We start from the raw sequence: 17,809 nt of genomic DNA on the forward strand, positions 1-17,809 counted from the left end.
TAAGTTATTATAAATTAATGCTTTGTTTTTTTTTATAATAATTAACTTATATTAATATTTTATTAAATAAACCTAAGATAATAAGTTTTTTAATTAAGGTTAATTATAAACTTTTAATTTTTATATTATTTATTAAATGCCTTAATAACTTAAGGTTATAATATTTAATTAAGTTAATTATTATATTAATTATAAAATAAATAATAAAGTAAGGAAATTAATAAATAGTTAATTTTTTATAATAATTATAACGTTAAATATATATATATTATTATAAACTTTCTTTTAAGAATTTTTATTGCATTTTAATATTTTTAATTATAAAAAGACTGCAGCTAAATAAGTAACTTATGGTTAGTAAGTTTATAAGTATAAGTTTTTATATTATAATTTTATAAAAAAGTAAAGAAATTTATATAATTTATTATAAACTATTATTTTTTTTACTTAAAGTATTAATAATGGTAATTTATAATGAATTATTAATTATTTTCCTTATTATATATTAATTTATTAATTATATATAAAATATTTCTATATATTTAATATAAATATAAAATTAAATAAAGATTAACTTAAAAGTTATTTTTAAGCTTATTAATTATTATTAATAAGTTATATTTTATTATTTAATTATATTTAAAACTTATATTTTTAAATTGCATTATATTTATAATTTTTCTTAGTTTTAATTTTTTATCTTTATAAATATTAATGAATTATTAAAATAAGGCTTAATGTTATAATTATAAGTTTATTAAGAATTAAAAGAAGTTATAAAGATAATATTAATATAATTTTTATTAAAATAAATAATATTTAAAAACTTTTAGCTAAATAAGTATATTTAATGTTTATTTTTAAAACCCTTAAGGGCATAACCTTTTATAGGAAACTATTATATTAGCTAAAGATATTAATTATATTAATAATATTATTATTAACTTTATTATAAAAATAAATTATAAAATTAATTTTTATTATAATAAAGAGTATTTATTTTATTAATATAAGTTGCTAACTTTTAAGTAATAATCTTAACTTTTATATAGTGATTTTAATTTTTAAAATATTAGCTTTATTTAATAAAAGACTTAATTTTATATTATTTAAAGCATTAATGCTTTATAAATATATAATACTTAATAATATATTTATATCTTAATTAAAATATAAAGTATTTATATAATTTTTTAAATTAAAAGTTAAAATATTAATATATAAGATAAGCTTATATAATAATAGTTTTAATAAGCATAATAGCTTAATCTTAATTTATAAAATATGTTAAATTATATAGTTATTAATTAATATAATAAGTTAAGTTAATTAATATTATAATATATTTTAATAAAATAATACTTTATTATCTTTATTATACTTTACTTTATAATTTAAGTTATTATTAATATAAAGTATAAATATTCTTTAAAAGTTATTAATAATGGAGATATTATTAGCGTTATAAAAGTGCGTAATATATTAAAAACTTTAATTTTTAACTTTTAATAATAAAAAATATATAAAATGCTTATAAAAATAATAATTACTTATTATTTTCTTTTTAAATATCTTTTTATTTATTATAATAATATAAAGCTAAGTTTTATTATAAGTAAATTATATTAACGTTATTATATAATATAATAATATAATTACCTTATTACTAGCTTTTTAATATTATAAATAATAATATAATTATAAAATATAAAATTAAAAGAATGGCCCTTATAAGCTTTAATAAAGGTATTTATATAATATATTTAAGAAAGATTAAATTATATTATTAAATAAGTTTAAAAAGAATAATGCTTTATTTAAGTAATTTAAAGCATAGCGTTAAATTAATTTTATAATATTAAATGCTTAATTTTTATAAAAGTGCTTTTAATATTATATTAATATAAAATTTATTTATAATTATTATGTTTTTTAAGATTAAATTCTTAATTCTTTTTTTATTTACTTTATATAATATATTTTTAAAGCATTTTATTTTATAGCTTAAAACCTTTAAGAATAAGGTTTTTACTTTAATAATATTTATTTTAATAGCTTTTTTAAAGGTACTTAAAATTAAATAATTAATTAAGTTAAAAAGGTAAATAATATTATAATTATTTAAAATTATATTTAAAAATAAAAAATATAATATAAAATTTAAAATTATATATATTTTTAAGGAATTAATTATAATTAATAATTATAATAAATTAATTAAAGTATAAATAAATTAATAAAAAGTTAATAAAAATATAATAAAGATATTATTAATTAATTAGTTTTTTAAAATTAAGGTTTAAAAAAGTATAAGTTTATTTTATAAAAAAAAAAAAAAATTAAAAAAGGAAATTAAGATTTTATTTCTTAATAACTTTTAAAAATGCGCTTAAAAGAGTTTTTAATATTTTTAATAAGCTTTATATTTAATTTTTAAGTAAAAGGTTCTTTTAAGTAAGCTCTTAAATTAAGTTTTTATAGCAATTTTTTTATAATTATATTTTAATTTTATTATATTTAAGTTTTCTTAAAAATATTTTTAACTTTAAGATTTATTTTTTTAAAAGCATAAAATAAAGGTAATAATAATTAATAAAAAGTTAAGTATATTTCTTTTATTAATTAATTTTTTAATAAGGATATTTATATATTTTATTTTATTAATATAATTAAGATAATGCATTTTTATTCCTTAATTACTTTTTTAATTAATTACTTTTTATTTTAAAAAATACTTTTAATTTTAATATAATAAATATTATAATATTTTTAAAGGTTAATATAAGCTTATTATAATATAAAAATATTATTAATTCTTTAAATAAAGTTTTTAAGAAATAAATTAAATTTCTTAATATATTTTATTTAATAAATTCTTAGCGCTTAAAAATTACTTAATTAAAGATAATATATATTATAATTATTTATAAAAAGTTATTTAAATTAATAAATTCCTTAATTTTAAATAATTTATAAATATAAGCTTATAAATATAAATTTATAAAGTTTTAATATTATTATTATAATTTAATACTTAATTTCTTTACTTTTTTAAGTATTATTAATATTAAGTTTAAAAGGTATTTATTATATTTAACTTAAAAAGTAAAAGGTTATTTTTAATATTTTAAATTACTTATTAAATAAAGAATTATTTTATATTTATTATTTTAATTAAATATAAAAAGAAAATTAAGCTAAATATTATTTTTTATATTTATTTTTAAATTTTTTATTTTTTATTAAATTTAATTACTTTATTAAAAGCTAAGGCAACTTATTATTAAAAATATTAATTATATTTCTTTTTTAATTTATTAAAAAATAAGAAAAAAAATAAAGTAAGTATTATTTTATTTTTTAAAAGCTTATTATTACTTAAATGCTTTTAATATTTATTATATAAAGCTTTTTAAATATTTCTTTTCTTTTTTTTATATTATATAAATTAAGAATTTAATTTTAAGATTATATTTAATTACTTAAAAAAGGCTATATTTAATGTATTAAGGTTTATAAATTTTTAATACTTTTTAATTTAATAATAAAATTATAATATAATAAATTAAATAAGAAAAAAATAAATATTTAAATAAATTACTTAATTAATAAGGTTTAAAAAAGTATTTATAATTATTATATAAATATATGCTTAAAAATAAAAGGAAATAAATAATATAAAATAAATATAATTAAGATATATTTTATATAACTTATTTATAGCTTATAAAAAGGAAAGATTATTTTATATAAATTAAGTTTATAATTATAAAAGGCTATAAGTATTATAAGGGGTTTAAAAGTATAATTATAAAAGCGTTTATTTCTTAAGAGTAGTTTAGAAGGAGGAAATAAAAAAAATCTAACTATTTAAGCATTCCAGAAAGTGGTTGCAAACCAGGGTTAGGGATGTGCGTGCAACACAAATCGCACGCCAACAGTCCTTCAATGCTGCTGGTCCTGTTTACCACCGACCCAGGACCATGTTTCCACTTTGGCTTTGGCCCCGTCACTCAACCCATTGGTTCGCCAAGGCCAGGTCCGAAATTCAAGTACAGTAGCAACGCACACTTTACACCACAACAGAGTCCCAATATTTGATAGGGAGGCCGGGAAAGGGTTGTAAAATATCGGCTCGTTACAGGTGTTGACCCTCAAGCGGCACTTGGAGCAGATGGCCTCGTCCTTAATCGTGATCTCCATGTTGTTGTGGATGATCCGTTCGATATTAATGATGTCAGGAATCCAGGTTGGCCTGTTCTTGAATTTTCCGTAAATCAAGAGTTGAAGAAGGCTTCTGTTGACACGAGGATGCTTCTTCAGGATGTCCAACGTCTGCGGCAGTAGACCCGTGTCGATTCGGGTTACCCAGAGGAAAGAAACGAAGACGATTCGGAGTGGCGCTGCAACTATGTCGGTACACACTTCTTGAAAGGCGTCAAAGAAGTGACTCAACCATCTTGGTTTGTCTCGTTCAAGCCACCCATTGGTAGAAAGAAAGGCCATCGCATTGAGATGCTCTCCCAGTGACGACATCGCCACAGACTTGAGCGTTTCGAGCTGCACGTAGTCGGCCAGTTTCCAGCAGCGAACACAGAGAAGGGGAGTCTTGAGGTCATTGACATAAAGGCCTTGTGCAATCATCAGCTGTGTTCTAAGGTGAAACTCGACGCATGCCACTGTACCTTGACCATAGAGGTGCCGCAGCATGATGTCGACCGAATCAGGGTCAGCCTCAGGGAAGTCGATTTCTCCAGTTGTTGCCTCCTGTCAAGTGTTAGCGTCATTGTTTTTTGGTCTCTGGTCGCGCTTTTGAAGTGTCATGTACCACAAATGAACCGTAGAAGGCGCCCTTGAAGAAGTTCAATCTCGATGCCAGCAGCATGCGGTGCACCTTCCAAGTGCGACCTTTACACTTGACAGTGCCATCGGCGAGGTTTCCTGTCTGGAGCAGCTGAATGTCGATCTCTCGGAAATCTGGGCGATTGGGTTCGGACATCTTGAGAGCAGTGCTTGATGCGCGAGGTTAGGGGAAAGTTTGAGGTTGTGTGTAGTGATGAGAAATTGAAGTTTTGCTCTGGGCAGCTTGGTTTTGATGGTGGTGTCGCGAGGCTGCACGGGCGAGGTGGGGCAAATTGGCAACTGGTCGAATTTGACTGCCCTGCCCACTGCAAGCAAGCTGGGCAGCTCCTCTGCGGCCAGTAAGTTTGGACTGTCTGGCTTTCTATGTGATTTGAGTCCTGCACACGGCACCTGAAGCGAGCGTTTGGTCACAAGATGTGTTTGAATGTCAGAACCAGCCAATATTTGTCTGGTAAAGAGGAGCAGCAAGGCATAGCATGCACGTAACCTACACTTCATAGCCCCCAGCATGGCTTTTCAGTGTGAGAGGACATTATGGGAGACGGCCGTGGTTCAAGCCAACCATGTTTATCAATAGGAATCGTTGGACAGCACTCTTGTCCCGACATCTTCCTATGTTAAACATCCAATGCCTGGGCTCGACATTTGCCTCGCTGTGTTTTAGTGACCTCCAGCTGCCTCTCCAGCACCCGTTTCTTTACTCTGTTCAGGAGTTTGCGAACAATTCTACCTTTCCATTCGACGGTGTTCCTGCTCAAAAGCTTACACTGTGCGTTTACTTAGTAAACTCTCTCTACTTTGTGAGCGCATGGCTTAGTGCTCTCACTGATCTTGGGACATCGCAACAGTCCTGGCAATCGGACTCAACTTAGGTAACGCTGCTGTAATGTCATTCAAGGATTTCAGAGGAGTGCTTCTTTAATAAAAGCTCATCACGTTGCCAAGGAGATACAACCGTGCTGCTGACATTTTGAGATTAACCGGTGCCGTGTTAATTTGGCAGCTGCATGCCGAGACCAGTTCCTGCAGTGATGATCTACAGACAATGAAATGCATCGACTTGGCACTCTAATCTACCCACCTATCCGACAGCCAGGACGAATCAACGACAATGAGATTGATTGAGATGTGGTGGAGCCTGGTGAGGCTCTGATCTGGACGGCTGGATAAAGTGACTGAATCATTCCAGAAAAGCTTAATTTGACTTCGCAGGATGAGGTTGTACGACAGTCGTGACGCACGAGCTGCGGCTGTGGAGTCTCACGTTCGGGAGCGGTACCGGAAACTTTTTATCTAAGGTTTTCATCAGCCGTACCTCTTCACATGTTCTGATTGGAAAAGACCTGAGCTTCGCCCAAACGTATAAATACGCAGTGTTGAGTGAAGGTCAGGGCTACTGAATGAAGTGATTATTGAATCAGGAGCTCACAGAACCGCACCCGTGGACGTTTCATATCAGCTCATTTACTCACGCCGGGAAGGTCTGAGCCCTTCTAGCTCACGCCGAGGAAAGAACGTCTTTGTTTGCCCACCCATTAACAAGCTCACGCACCCGCCATAGCTAGCGCAAGCACATGCACATCACCAACACAACGAGTCAGACCAAAGCTTGCTCACACACTCATCCGCGGAGACGATCGCTCCCCCGCTTGCATACACCCGCCGCAGCCGCTATAACACCGCCGATCCTCTAGTCATCAAACCTGTCAATGGTCGGCCTCATCTTCCCGAACGGCCTAGCTTGGTTAGGTAGCCGATGCCGAAGCCGAATATGAACCCGACGGCAGGCGACCGCGGGACGCTGTCGCCGCTGCCCGAGTATCACCGCCGAGGCCTCACCGTGCTGACGGCGTTCTCCGCGCTCTCCTTCATCTCGACCACGTGCCTTTGGCTCTTCATCACGTACAAGCTGGTGTCGTTTCGATGGCACAAATTCAGACAGCGGAGGCAGAAGAAGAGAAAGGGGCAGGAGCAGATTCAAGAGCAAGTGGAGATAAGGGATCCGGACTTCTCTTTGGGCCTGGACCAGCGACATGAGCACCTCGAAGGTCGGACGATTCTCGACCAGCTGCAGGAGCTCGACAGGCTGCGGTCGGAGCAGGAGCAGCAGGGGCAGCACAACCAGCAGCAGAGCTCCGCGGGGGGCGAGGAGCAGATGCAGGATGGGATTGGTGACGACAAACAAGATGACTGCAACCCCTTCCCGATTCTGGTGTACCACCTCCTCCTCGCCGACATGCAAGAGGCGATGGCATACGGTTTGAGTATACACTGGCTGTCAGAAGATGGAATCTACGCTCCTTCGAGTGTCTGCTGGGCCCAGGGATGGTTTGGCTCTGTCAGCAACCTCGGTGCCAGCCTCTTCCTCTCGGCCATATCCGTGACCACATTCTGCACGATTGTCCTTGGACACAAACCCTCGAGGAGAACACTCTACGCAGTCGTGACTTGCATCTGGCTATTCACCTACGGCATCAACACAGCGGGTGTGCTCTGTTCTATGCGCAGCACACCGGTGGTCAAGATGGGCGAGTCATATTTCATGAGGGCAAATGTCTGGGTGCGTCCTCCAAACGCATCTTTCGAGACTGACCGAAGCTAACTGCGACTCATAGTGCTGGATCAGCTCCGAGTACACCCCCTGGCGCCTCTGGTCCCACTACTTCTGGGTCATAATCTCAATAACCCTCACGTTCGGCCTCTACGCAATCGTCTTCTTCACCCTCTGGCGCCAGAAGCGCAGCTGCCGCCACATGCCCCAGCCGCCTGCACACGCCCGAGTCGGCCCGCCGCGAGCGCGAGGCCCCCCAAAAGTCGGGCTACCACCCGGCCTTCCTGGTGTACCCCTTCATCTACCTCATCTGCATCGCCCCCCTCGTCATCGGGCGCGTCTCCATCATCCTGGGCTACGACCTGGGCATTTGCTTTTTTGCGTTCGCGGGGTCCATCCTCGCCGCCAACGGGCTGTTCAACTCGGCGCTGTGGACGACGACCATACTCTTCAGCGCGCCAGACGACATGCTGGCCACGGGGCTGGACCGCTTCAGCTTCATGCGCACTCCCGCGCGCAATTATGGCCACACCGTTATCATCAGCGGCCCCGTGAGCCAGGGCTACGCGGGGACGTACCGCGCCAGGCAGCAGCAAGAGAAGGAGAAAGGGGGCAGGAGGGAGTGGTGGTGGTGGCGGTTCGGCGGCCAGCGACCCTGGGGCAGGTCTTATGTTAGCACGCATGAGTGCCTGAACCCGGACCTGATACGGGTTCATTCTACGCCGACGCCCGTGGTGGAGGGGCCTTATATCCACATGAATGTTGTCACTCGGGTGGTTGTTGAGGATGCGAATAGAAAGGAGGGTAATTCCTAGAAATACATGGTTTTCATTCTGTGGCTCATACTGTGCAACTCGTAGAACCACCCATAATCCTGTTCAGACAGTGGTTTCTCATGGCGGCTGTCGTCCCTGGTCGGAGCCTCCGTCAACTGGACATGATCTGCATCCCGGCCCCCCAGTTGATGTCGAAACAGTTCCATCGTTATTCATCCTTCTTCAACAGTTTTCCTCGCAACTCCCGCGCAGAGAACATGGCGCCAGTCATGTGCTCCTTGGTTCACTACACTCAGTTCCATCTCCATTTGTGCCCCATCAAGAAGCATCACTCCGTGTCCCTTTCAATGTTCTCACATTCATCATCGTCCTTGCGCGCAAAGGGAAGATCGATGTCAACGCTCTTGATCTGAGAAAAACTGCCGACATCGACACGGTGCGGGGCCACAGCAGCCTCTTCCTCCTCGGTAAGATCAGCTCCCCACGGAACCCAGCCCAGGCGGAGCTCGGAGAGTGCGCCGCTGACCTCATCGAGCGCCTGCTGTAGGGTTATGGCGAGGGCCTCATCCGCCGGCAGCGCAGGAGTGGAAAAGTTGACGTTCCACTCCGTGGCATTAGTGGTGTAGCAGAGGCTCTTGAGATTCTTGCTGTAACTGAGCATAAGCCGCAGCAAGGCAGGGTGGGTCTTGGTCTCATGCAGCTTGAGCTCGGTGATGTGTAAGAAGGCCAGGAGATGCCGCGGGTGCTCGGTCGAGAGTGGCCACCCGCCGTGGTCGGTGGAGCAGAGGAAGAACCAGTTGCCGTCATCACGAAATAGCTCCCACTGCTGACATTTGAGGTGTTCCAGTTGAACGTGCGGCTTGAAGTTGACGTCTTTGCTTGGATCGGCTTGTTTCCTAATGGAGCGAAGGGTCTTGAAGGGGTTCTCCCTGTCAGCCCGGGCCTGAACGGAGCTCGGGATGTGGGTTTGGCCAAAGGTCCAGTCCTCAAATGCTGCGGGCGAGATGTGGTGATCGAATGAGGGCTCTGGGACAGTGACCAAGATGTCCTGAACTTTGGTTTGTAGACGAATGACAAACTGAAGCAGTTGCTGATACAACTGATGGAGGCCCCGTTCGTAATCATCCCAGTAGGAATCGCCCCTACCGAAATGGTAAAGCACCCGCGGGAGAGCGTAGACCTCATCCGGCACAGGTATAGCCTGAATGTGGTCGGAAAGTTCAGGGAGAAGAGTCCTGACATCATGAAACAATCCCAACATCATGCTTTCCTGATCACGGGTCTCGTGTTTGTCCAACCAAGCCATTGCTCGTGTCAAGATCGCGCGGTCTTTCTGCCTGGAGTGTTCATCATACTCCAAGCCTGCAACCACAGCAAGACTTCGGATCCATCCTCGGCGATTGTTGTAAGTCATGAGGTTCACCAACAGGGTCGCTGTCTGGACGTGGGTGGTGATTACGACGTTCTTGTAGATCAGGGGCAGGGCGATTTCGTTGCACTCTTTGGAGGTGAGGCATAGGTTGACAAGTGCCTTTCGGGAAGCCAAGGTGTCTGTGGGGAGGGGCAGTCCGGTCCCAATTGGCAGTGGATCCGGCATGAGGCTCTCGAAAACTCTGATGACGATCTCTGCCGGAAGGTCAAACAAGTTGAAAACAGCAGTGGCCACTGCTGTGTTGACGATCCGAGATGCGTCTGCACCCGCTTGGTTGGACTCATCGAGTGAAGTGGCCACAGGGGAGATGGCTGCTCCATCATACTGGGCTGTGGTATCCTCCATTTTATCAGTGATCGCAAACCGGAAGAGCAGGTCGGCTTGTGGTCGGCTGGGAGGCCGTGATGAGGATCTAGATCAATGTCAGACCTAAAACAACAGGAGTGACGGGTTGCGTAGGACACACTCACTGGTTGTGTGCCCGAGAGTGAGTCAGGCAGAGATCCCGATCGTTGGTACCAACATGAGAAGGACCGACTGAATGAGACCGTTCGGCTCAAGAAAAGAAGGAAAGGAACCAGTAAATCAGTACAGCTTCCAATGCACAAAAGCCGAAGGAAAGGCGATATTTTCTCGAGACAAAGTGTCGGGAAAGGAAGGAAGCAGAAAGTCTGCAAACATCCAGTGCAAACCATAAGGAAAAGGTGACGTTGGTGCAAGAAGAAGGGAAGGGAAAGCCGCAGCTTCTGGTACAGCTCCCACGGGGAAAGACGATGTTTCCCTGTTTCAGGCCGAGTGTGAAAGTCCCATGTTGACGGCTTGTCCTCGACGACACTCGGTGACCCACAGCACCGAGTTGTGCGCCTTCAGGGGCTAGACGGAACTGAAAATGCCCGGCGGTAGACCCAGCTTCACTGAGCTTGTTCATTGTAAGAACTCCTCCATGATCTTGGTTAGATATCCTTCTTTTCCTCATGGATATGACAGCAGCCGACCATATGTCCGGGCAAGAACGACATCATCTCAGGGATTTTCATCCTCCAGAAATATTCAGTAAACCCTGAATGGCCATGAAAGGCTAGAAACTTAGCTTGAGATATGCCCATGTAATCAAGACAAGTGACTTACATGGAGGGTGGTTGGTGGACATGTCACATAAGTCGTTGATGTATGAAGGGAGCAGAGCGGATCATCATCAAGATCAAGCAAAAGCAGCTGCAAAGACCATTGAGCTCGAGAGGTCCTTTAGCCACCTTGATATGCTTTGTTGCATCCTCAGAGTCACAAAGCCCTCAGGGTGACGAAGCCAGAAGCCGTCATGGCAGGCCCAAGCATGACTCAGGCTGCGCTGCTGTGATGATCCACTGCTGTGTACGGAAGTACACGCATACCCGAACCCAGCAGCATACGGGCAGCACATCAACAGCCGACGAATGGTTAGCCAGTGCGGCCGGGCCGATCCCTTTGGGCCTCGAGACCCGCCTGCACCCCGCAAAATACCACGAACTGTCGATGCGGAGACGATTCCTGGGGGAAATTGCGGGGATACTCGTGACGGGGATGGCTGAGATTTTTATATGTGCTTTCATGTTGCCCATGATGAGTGTTTCCGTTTGGTGTCCATCATGACGAAGCGGGAGATAAATCAGGAGACCCTTCTTGAAAGCGCCTGCTTGATGGATGCAATCGATGGCATTCGGCTCGGGGGTACAAGCCGTGGGAAACGTTGGTGGAACGAAGATGACAAGACACGATCCCGAGGGAGCGGATCAACCCATGTCATCTGCCTTGTAAGAGCCGACCTGTGGGGTTGACCCGCACTTACTCCGTAGTGTCGCTATCCCTTGGACTCCCCATCGGATCAGGTACGGATGCGGCCTGCCATGTGTCGTGCCGGAGTTACCCCGGATGGGCCAACATAAAGACGAGTAGCCCCGGAGGCGTAGGTATTGAGGCGACCGGGAATCTGGGTGTTCCTTTCGATCAGCGTTGCGGGGAGTGATTACCACAATGGGCTCAAAAAGGTCTCTTCTGGGCGCTTTCGCCTTGGCTCTTGGGATCTCGGAGGTGGTTTCGTCCGTGGCGCCCACGAACACCTCGTCTCCAGACCTCACCAGACTTCCAGCGTTCAAATCCAAGCCGAGGGTTTTCAATCTCTCGGACATATCGGCCGAGGTCGATGACACCGAGTCTCTTGTCCGGTATCTCCTGTACTCGAACGAGTTTGACACTCGCGGATTGTGGGAGTCACTCGAGCGGCGATCTGCGCTCCAAGTAACGCAGGGCATTTGCAGTGGAGGCGTACGGAGAGGTCGTCGATAACCTGAACAGCCACGTCAACCCCGAAGCTCAATATCAAAATGCAAGCACACTGCTGAATCGCGTCACATCAGGTCCAACGGTAGGTTCACATCTGCGCCTACGTATTATGGACAGCCACTAATCCCTCGATTTAGGTCTTCGGAAAGGAAGCACTGTCGATCGCCCCTAGTGAAGGCGCCTTGCTCCTAGTGCAAAGTTTGGAAGAGTCAGAAGAGCCCCTGTGGGTGCCAGCATGGGGAGGCATCAATACGCTCGCCCAGGCGTTGCAGTATATCCAGGACAATTATTCCGAAGACGATGCCGCGGCGCTCCGCTCGCGCCTGAGGGTGTACACCATCTCGGACTAGGATGACAGCGGGCCCTGGATCCGCGCCAACTACCCGGACATCTTCTACATCGTACGCGTGGAACTCGTACTACGCATCCGCCTGGTTGGGAATCTCTACTGCTGAGGCCGGGTCCGACTCGACCAAGGTGCCCAAGACATGGCTGGGAGAGAACATCAAGATCGGTGGAGCTCTCGCCGACCAATACCCCCTGCCCTTGTACATCACGGAAGGAGACTCGCCCAGCTTCCTCTACCTCGTCCAAAACGGTCTCGGACACCCAGAGTATCCGAACTGGGGCAGCTGGGGTGGACGCTACGGCTACGTCGTCCCGGGGATCCAGTCAATACTCCGACACCGTCGACCAGATCGTCGGTGCCGACGGAGCCTCGTACACGAGCAACAAAGCCGGCGTCTACCGCTGGCGGGACCACTTCCAGAACGACTTCGCGGCCCGCATGCAGTGGTCCGTGACCTCAGACTTCGGCAACGCGAGCCACCCGCCCGTGCCCGTCGTGAACGGCACGCAAGGTCCGGACTCCTTGAACATCACCCGTCGCGGCGGGGCAGACGGTCGTGCTGGACAGCAGTGAGTCCTACGACCCGGACCACCCTGAGACCACCGAGAACCTGCAGTTCGAGTGGTACCACTACGCGGAGCCCACCGAGTATGTCACCAGCCCGGGCGGCCTGACGCACCTCAACCTGACTGCCCTGGCGCCCCCTGAGGGCACAAATGGCACCCTCCCGAGTAACGATGCTGTGTTCCAGAATTTGGTTCTTGGTGAGACTGTCGGGGTTGACATTCCGAGTGACAAGACTGGGCTGGCGTACCACGTCATCTGCAGGTGACGAGCCAGACTGCACCGCTGCCGCTGAGGAGGTATCTGCGTGTTGTTGTTAATGTGGAGGCATGACCGGGTAATGAGGCTCTGTGAACAAGGGCGGGGATGGAAGATAGCAAATGTGTTACATTACCTCATCTATAATCGAAATTTCAAGTATTCACATCCCACAAACTGCCCGTACCACTGCGGCAGTTCTACTGACAAGCTTTTGGCTGAGCATCAAATGTGATCGATGTGATGATACAACTCACATGAGTGCAATGTTTCCCGTGTGAATACTAGGGCCTTTTGGCACTCTGATGGGCGGTGCGAGGATTTTCTTGTGAGCGTAATTTGGAAGCCCACTTAGTCGGGTGGAAGTCTGGGCGACTCGTCGTATAGACAACAACTCCTCGTCGCCATGCTGTGTCTCCTCTATGCTCCATCCTCAGGTTTATAATCTTAAAAGCCCAGAAGTCGCTGCCCGTGCTTATGGGGCTCGCTTGCGGCCCCTTTAGTAGGTCGCCACTTTATCATTGCGCCACGAACAATTTGAGAAGCTTGGCCGTCATCCTTTTTTGTCAAGTGTTTAGTCCTGCCAAGGGCTACATGACCTCAGCGGGTTTCAGTCCCCACGCAGCTTTTAACTCTGCGAACATTCTCTGAGCGATACGGACTTTGGCGCCGGCACTGACAGCCGCATGGGGTGCGGGAGTGGGCTTCAGGTCAATATCTCCCCTGCAGTGGCATGTTCCGCCAAGCTTCGCCATGCCGGAGCGGCATCCAACTGTGGGAAACGAAACTTCCAAGAAGCCAAGACCACCCATGCCGGGCCCCTTGCATTAGATTGCCTCCGACTTGGCCCTCGCGCGTTTGTCAGTCAATGAGAAGAGATGCTCTCACCAACAGCCCAAAGTGTGGCAGTTGATGCCTCGCTGCTCTAGATATAAAATGTGTTCGCCATACCCGTGAGAAACATTTCGAAACATGATCAGCAACCATCCCACTGTTCCTTCCCACTTTTCGTTTCACTCGTTCATATTATAAAACATTCATTATGCATTTCAGCAAGCCACTCATTCTCCTAGCCGGCCTGGAGAGCCTTTGCAAGGCGGCTATTTTCTCTGCTGATGCCGACACCGACATCTCGGTCTGGGGGCGCTCTACCCCATCTACCACCACCAACGTTCCCAAGCACCGCAGGCGCGTTGTGCGACAGCGACAGCGCCTGGGCAGCAGGCAGTCTGCCTGGAGCCCGCCGGCGGATCTGGCCGCCCCACTGAAAGAAGTGTGGGACCACACCCTCGAGACGTACAACAACGGCGATGCGCTTGCCTTCAAGAACTACGGGTGGGATCAGCTCAAGGCTGGCAACGGGTATGTCTCCGCGGTCCTCACAAAACCCAGCACTCGGGAGTACACTGACTAACATCGCAACCACACAGCGCCCTGAACTACTGTGTCCGGTGGGAATCAGACACGACCGTCTCCCAGGCCCAGCGCGACCAGATCGCCACGGCGGTCAACGAGCAGTACCAGAAGTGGTTCAGCTTCGTCTACGGCTACGACGGCTTCCCCTACTCCAACATCAGCGTCAACGTCGTGGGCTGGGCCGTCAAGGACGCGAGCCTGCTCGAGGGGTCCACCGAGGGCCTCGACATCTACACGGACGTCGACGGCGAGGGCATCCCGCAGTGCGCCGAGTCGTGCGGCCGCTTCTTCAACCAGGCCGGCGACTACAGCGGCTGCGAGGGCGGTGCCGAGAGGCACTACGACATGTCGCTGTGGCTTACCGACGGCATGGGCGGCGGCGCGGGTGGGGACTGGGGCCAGCGGATCGGGGCGGAGTATTTCCTGCAGGCCCTTGGCTCGGAGAACATCCACATCCTGCTGCACGAGATGGGGCACACTTTCGGCCTGGACGACTTCTATGACTGGACGCCCACGGGACAGACCTCGTTCATCATGCTTGCGGGCGCGGCGCAGGAAGTCACTGAGTTCGATGGGTGGATGCTTCGCAACTGGTGGTATGAGCTGTCCCGGGAGAGGGGCTGGCAATCTTAAATCTTCGATCTGCGAGGTCAGTGTGCCGTTTGGGTTGACGGAACGCCACTTGAATCTGAGGATCGGCGTCTGATGACCCTTTAAAATAGGATGAATCACTATATTGACACCCGATTGTGTCACAAAGCCTCCTGTTCCACGCGCATCCATCAGAGCAGATCACATTCCTGAACTCATCGGGGCTTCGAACTTGTCTCTTGCGTGTAATGAGGGAAGGCCCCTTGAGCGCATTTTCTTCTTCCTCCATAGGCAACACACGATATACTACGTAGAGCTACCTCCGCTCTGAGTAACACATAGTTCCTTGTTCAGACCTATTCTCACCCCCCACTTGGTTACATGTTCGATATCTCGGGCCTAGTAGAAAATGTCGACAGCCTATGTTCGACGCAGTATACGAATACATACTGCACATCACATATAGGTGGATACACGTCTTTAGTAGGCGGTTAGTCTCTCTCGGCAGAAAAGTCCAGACCCGGGCTCAAAGCGCTATTTGTCTAGAAGGGGTGCTGATAAATGCGTGCTATAGCATTAGAAGGTACTTAAAGCTGTTGGCCTCTTAGCACGTCAAGATTAAGTCAGTACAGACGGTGAGTTCTTTCATCAAAGCAACTTTTCAAAGCACGTGGTCTTCGGCCTACTGTTCGCCGCATAGCTGTCCTGGCCATTTCCATTCTGTCAAGACCAGTATGCCCCCTGATCACAGATACCCGTCCTCTCGCCATGGATACTTGATCTCCTTGGCACACTCCACACACCATTCTCTAGAGTGGCTCCAGCCGTCTGACCAGTTGAATGGATCCCCTAGTTGTCCATAGGCCTTCTTCGTCCAATCATTTTTCTCCAACTTACCGCGACATCGCACACAGGTATCACACCGTGACCCAGCGGCCGGCACGGGCGTCTTGCAGCGCGGCGGGGTCCAGACAGGAGGTGGCGTCCTCTTACTCCATCCCCCGCAGAAAGGAGGCATGGGTTTGCAGTGGTGTTCCATGTCGTCCAAGAAGCGCCGGGCATTCTCTCTAAGCCAATCTCGGATGCCGATGTAAGTGGAGTAGTAGTTTGTCAGGAACGTATTTGACGCCCACACAAACTCCATCAGCATAAAGCTGATGACGGGAGTGTTCCACTTGTCTGTTTCGAGGATCGCGGCCTTGAGATCGTCGACCCAGATCAGAGCCTTCTTCTCGTTCCGGTAGTCCTCGGTCATATTTCCTCTCGTCCACATCCACCTGGTCTTCTCGTCGCAGTAGTCTCCGATGTGGCGCTGGACGACGGGCAGCAGTGGCTCGAGGAGAAAGAAATCGGCGGATCGATATAGCTCGGCGCAGAACTTGAACACTGGCCGATACCTCGTCTCTGTGGCCATGTCTATGGCTGCGACTTGACTGAATGTCAGACACGAAAACACCTAATCAGGCCACTATTGCTGTGCTCACCACCCCCGTAGATGTACCTCAGGCACACCTCAACGGCTTCGGGATCCTGCTCCTCGATTCTGATGACTCCGTCGAATGCGTCCTGGTTAAGTTTCATCTGGCCAACCTGTTCAGATGTCAGCTAGTCAGATATTATAGAAGTGGAGGGAAATAATGACGCTGCACGTACCACATAGCTTCCAGTGATGGCCGTCTCGAACCAGACGCTTCTGGTGCAAAGAATGTTCCTATGTAGGTTCCACGACCTGGGACCGCATTCCACAACGATGTCGGAGAAGAGGCCGGACTCAAAGAGTCTCAGGTCCCCGGACCTGTACGCCGTCTCCTGTTCCGGGTCTCCGGCCATGGTGGATGGTGGCGTGGGTGTAGGTAGGTCTGTCGGTTGCTGGATGCCAAGTGTGTTATTTCGGCCGGCCTCACTTGATGTGTTGTCGGTGGACGGCTGCTGTGGAGGTCTTCGTGTTAGGTCGAAAGAGAAAAATGGAAAGGTCTGTCGTAACGAGTGGGATTTTGGTAATTTATGTTCCAGGGTCAGCAGCTGAAAGCTCAGTACAGAGGTGACTTCTCGACTCCCGAGTTAACTTCAGGGATCGTCACCCCGGGAGAGCTCAAAGTTTCCTGCATCTTTCGACTCTCACTCTGGCGAGACCAGCAGTGAACTCGCGGAAGACCAGTATTTGTATATGCGACAGTGAACGCCTCTGGGCAGCTAACTTGCTTAGTCACCTCTGGAATTGTCTTCCCTTTGGGGTCAGCCATTGTTCACTAGAGAGGAGCGGGCTGTTCAACACAATGTGGACTTTCCAGCCACCCGTTCTGAAAGTGTTCCGTATGGGATGGCGAGTTCGATTCGGGCAAGACGAATATGGTCAGTATTTGAATGCAAGATTGAAAGGTAACTCAGTAGAGGTCAATATCAGAGTCTACATACAGGAGACCATGAGTTACTTGGCGATGTCGCTATCACATAGTGCTTGACACTGATAAATTAGGTTGAGCCGGTGGCCTGTCGGCCTTGACGGAAGAGACGTTGGCAGAAGAGATCGGCTTGTTGCCAAGCTTGACTGAACCGGAAACTAGCTGAGGCGCGATATTAGGAAGACGAAGACCTCAATGTCAAATGGTAGCTTATCACACAACACCGGTCTGCAGAACTAGATCCAAGAATCACTTTATAAAGCCTTATGCATCAGAGATGACTGTAAT

The 17,809-nt window shown here is 44.7% G+C and overlaps 6 protein-coding genes across 6 annotated transcripts; 3 read left to right on the plus strand and 3 right to left on the minus strand.

Moving 5' to 3' along the window:
• Positions 1-3,945: 3,945 nt before the first annotated feature.
• On the minus strand, positions 3,946-4,999 carry INS49_005329 (uncharacterized protein; the record flags this gene model as incomplete). The annotated part of the gene is made up of 3 exons (XM_043166110.1): positions 3,946-4,631; positions 4,686-4,767; positions 4,829-4,999. The coding sequence occupies 3 exons, from the start codon at positions 4,997-4,999 to the stop codon at positions 3,946-3,948; spliced, it is 939 nt and encodes a 312-aa protein (XP_043017142.1).
• Positions 5,000-6,634: 1,635 nt separating this feature from the next.
• Positions 6,635-8,229, plus strand: INS49_005330 (uncharacterized protein; the record flags this gene model as incomplete). The annotated part of the gene is made up of 3 exons (XM_043166111.1): positions 6,635-7,423; positions 7,479-7,555; positions 7,626-8,229. 3 exons carry the CDS (start codon positions 6,635-6,637, stop codon positions 8,227-8,229), a joined length of 1,470 nt encoding a protein of 489 aa, XP_043017143.1.
• A 289-nt stretch (positions 8,230-8,518) lies between these two features.
• Positions 8,519-9,967, minus strand: INS49_005331 (uncharacterized protein; the record flags this gene model as incomplete). The annotated part of the gene is made up of 1 exon (XM_043166112.1): positions 8,519-9,967. One exon carries the CDS (start codon positions 9,965-9,967, stop codon positions 8,519-8,521), a length of 1,449 nt encoding a protein of 482 aa, XP_043017144.1.
• Positions 9,968-11,632: 1,665 nt separating this feature from the next.
• INS49_005332 (uncharacterized protein) lies at positions 11,633-13,122 on the plus strand (the record flags this gene model as incomplete). Its single annotated transcript, XM_043166113.1, has 6 exons — positions 11,633-11,844; positions 11,906-12,023; positions 12,079-12,112; positions 12,300-12,555; positions 12,614-12,785; positions 12,841-13,122. The coding sequence occupies 6 exons, from the start codon at positions 11,633-11,635 to the stop codon at positions 13,120-13,122; spliced, it is 1,074 nt and encodes a 357-aa protein (XP_043017145.1).
• Positions 13,123-14,154: 1,032 nt separating this feature from the next.
• On the plus strand, positions 14,155-15,161 carry INS49_005333 (uncharacterized protein; the record flags this gene model as incomplete). The annotated part of the gene is made up of 2 exons (XM_043166114.1): positions 14,155-14,474; positions 14,543-15,161. The coding sequence occupies 2 exons, from the start codon at positions 14,155-14,157 to the stop codon at positions 15,159-15,161; spliced, it is 939 nt and encodes a 312-aa protein (XP_043017146.1).
• A 545-nt stretch (positions 15,162-15,706) lies between these two features.
• On the minus strand, positions 15,707-16,949 carry INS49_005334 (uncharacterized protein; the record flags this gene model as incomplete). The annotated part of the gene is made up of 4 exons (XM_043166115.1): positions 15,707-15,720; positions 16,113-16,541; positions 16,607-16,709; positions 16,773-16,949. The coding sequence occupies 4 exons, from the start codon at positions 16,947-16,949 to the stop codon at positions 15,707-15,709; spliced, it is 723 nt and encodes a 240-aa protein (XP_043017147.1).
• Positions 16,950-17,809: the final 860 nt, after the last annotated feature.

This window comes from Diaporthe citri (assembly GCF_014595645.1).
Source record: "Diaporthe citri strain NFHF-8-4 chromosome Unknown scaffold_17, whole genome shotgun sequence".
NCBI classification, from domain to species: domain Eukaryota; kingdom Fungi; phylum Ascomycota; class Sordariomycetes; order Diaporthales; family Diaporthaceae; genus Diaporthe; species Diaporthe citri.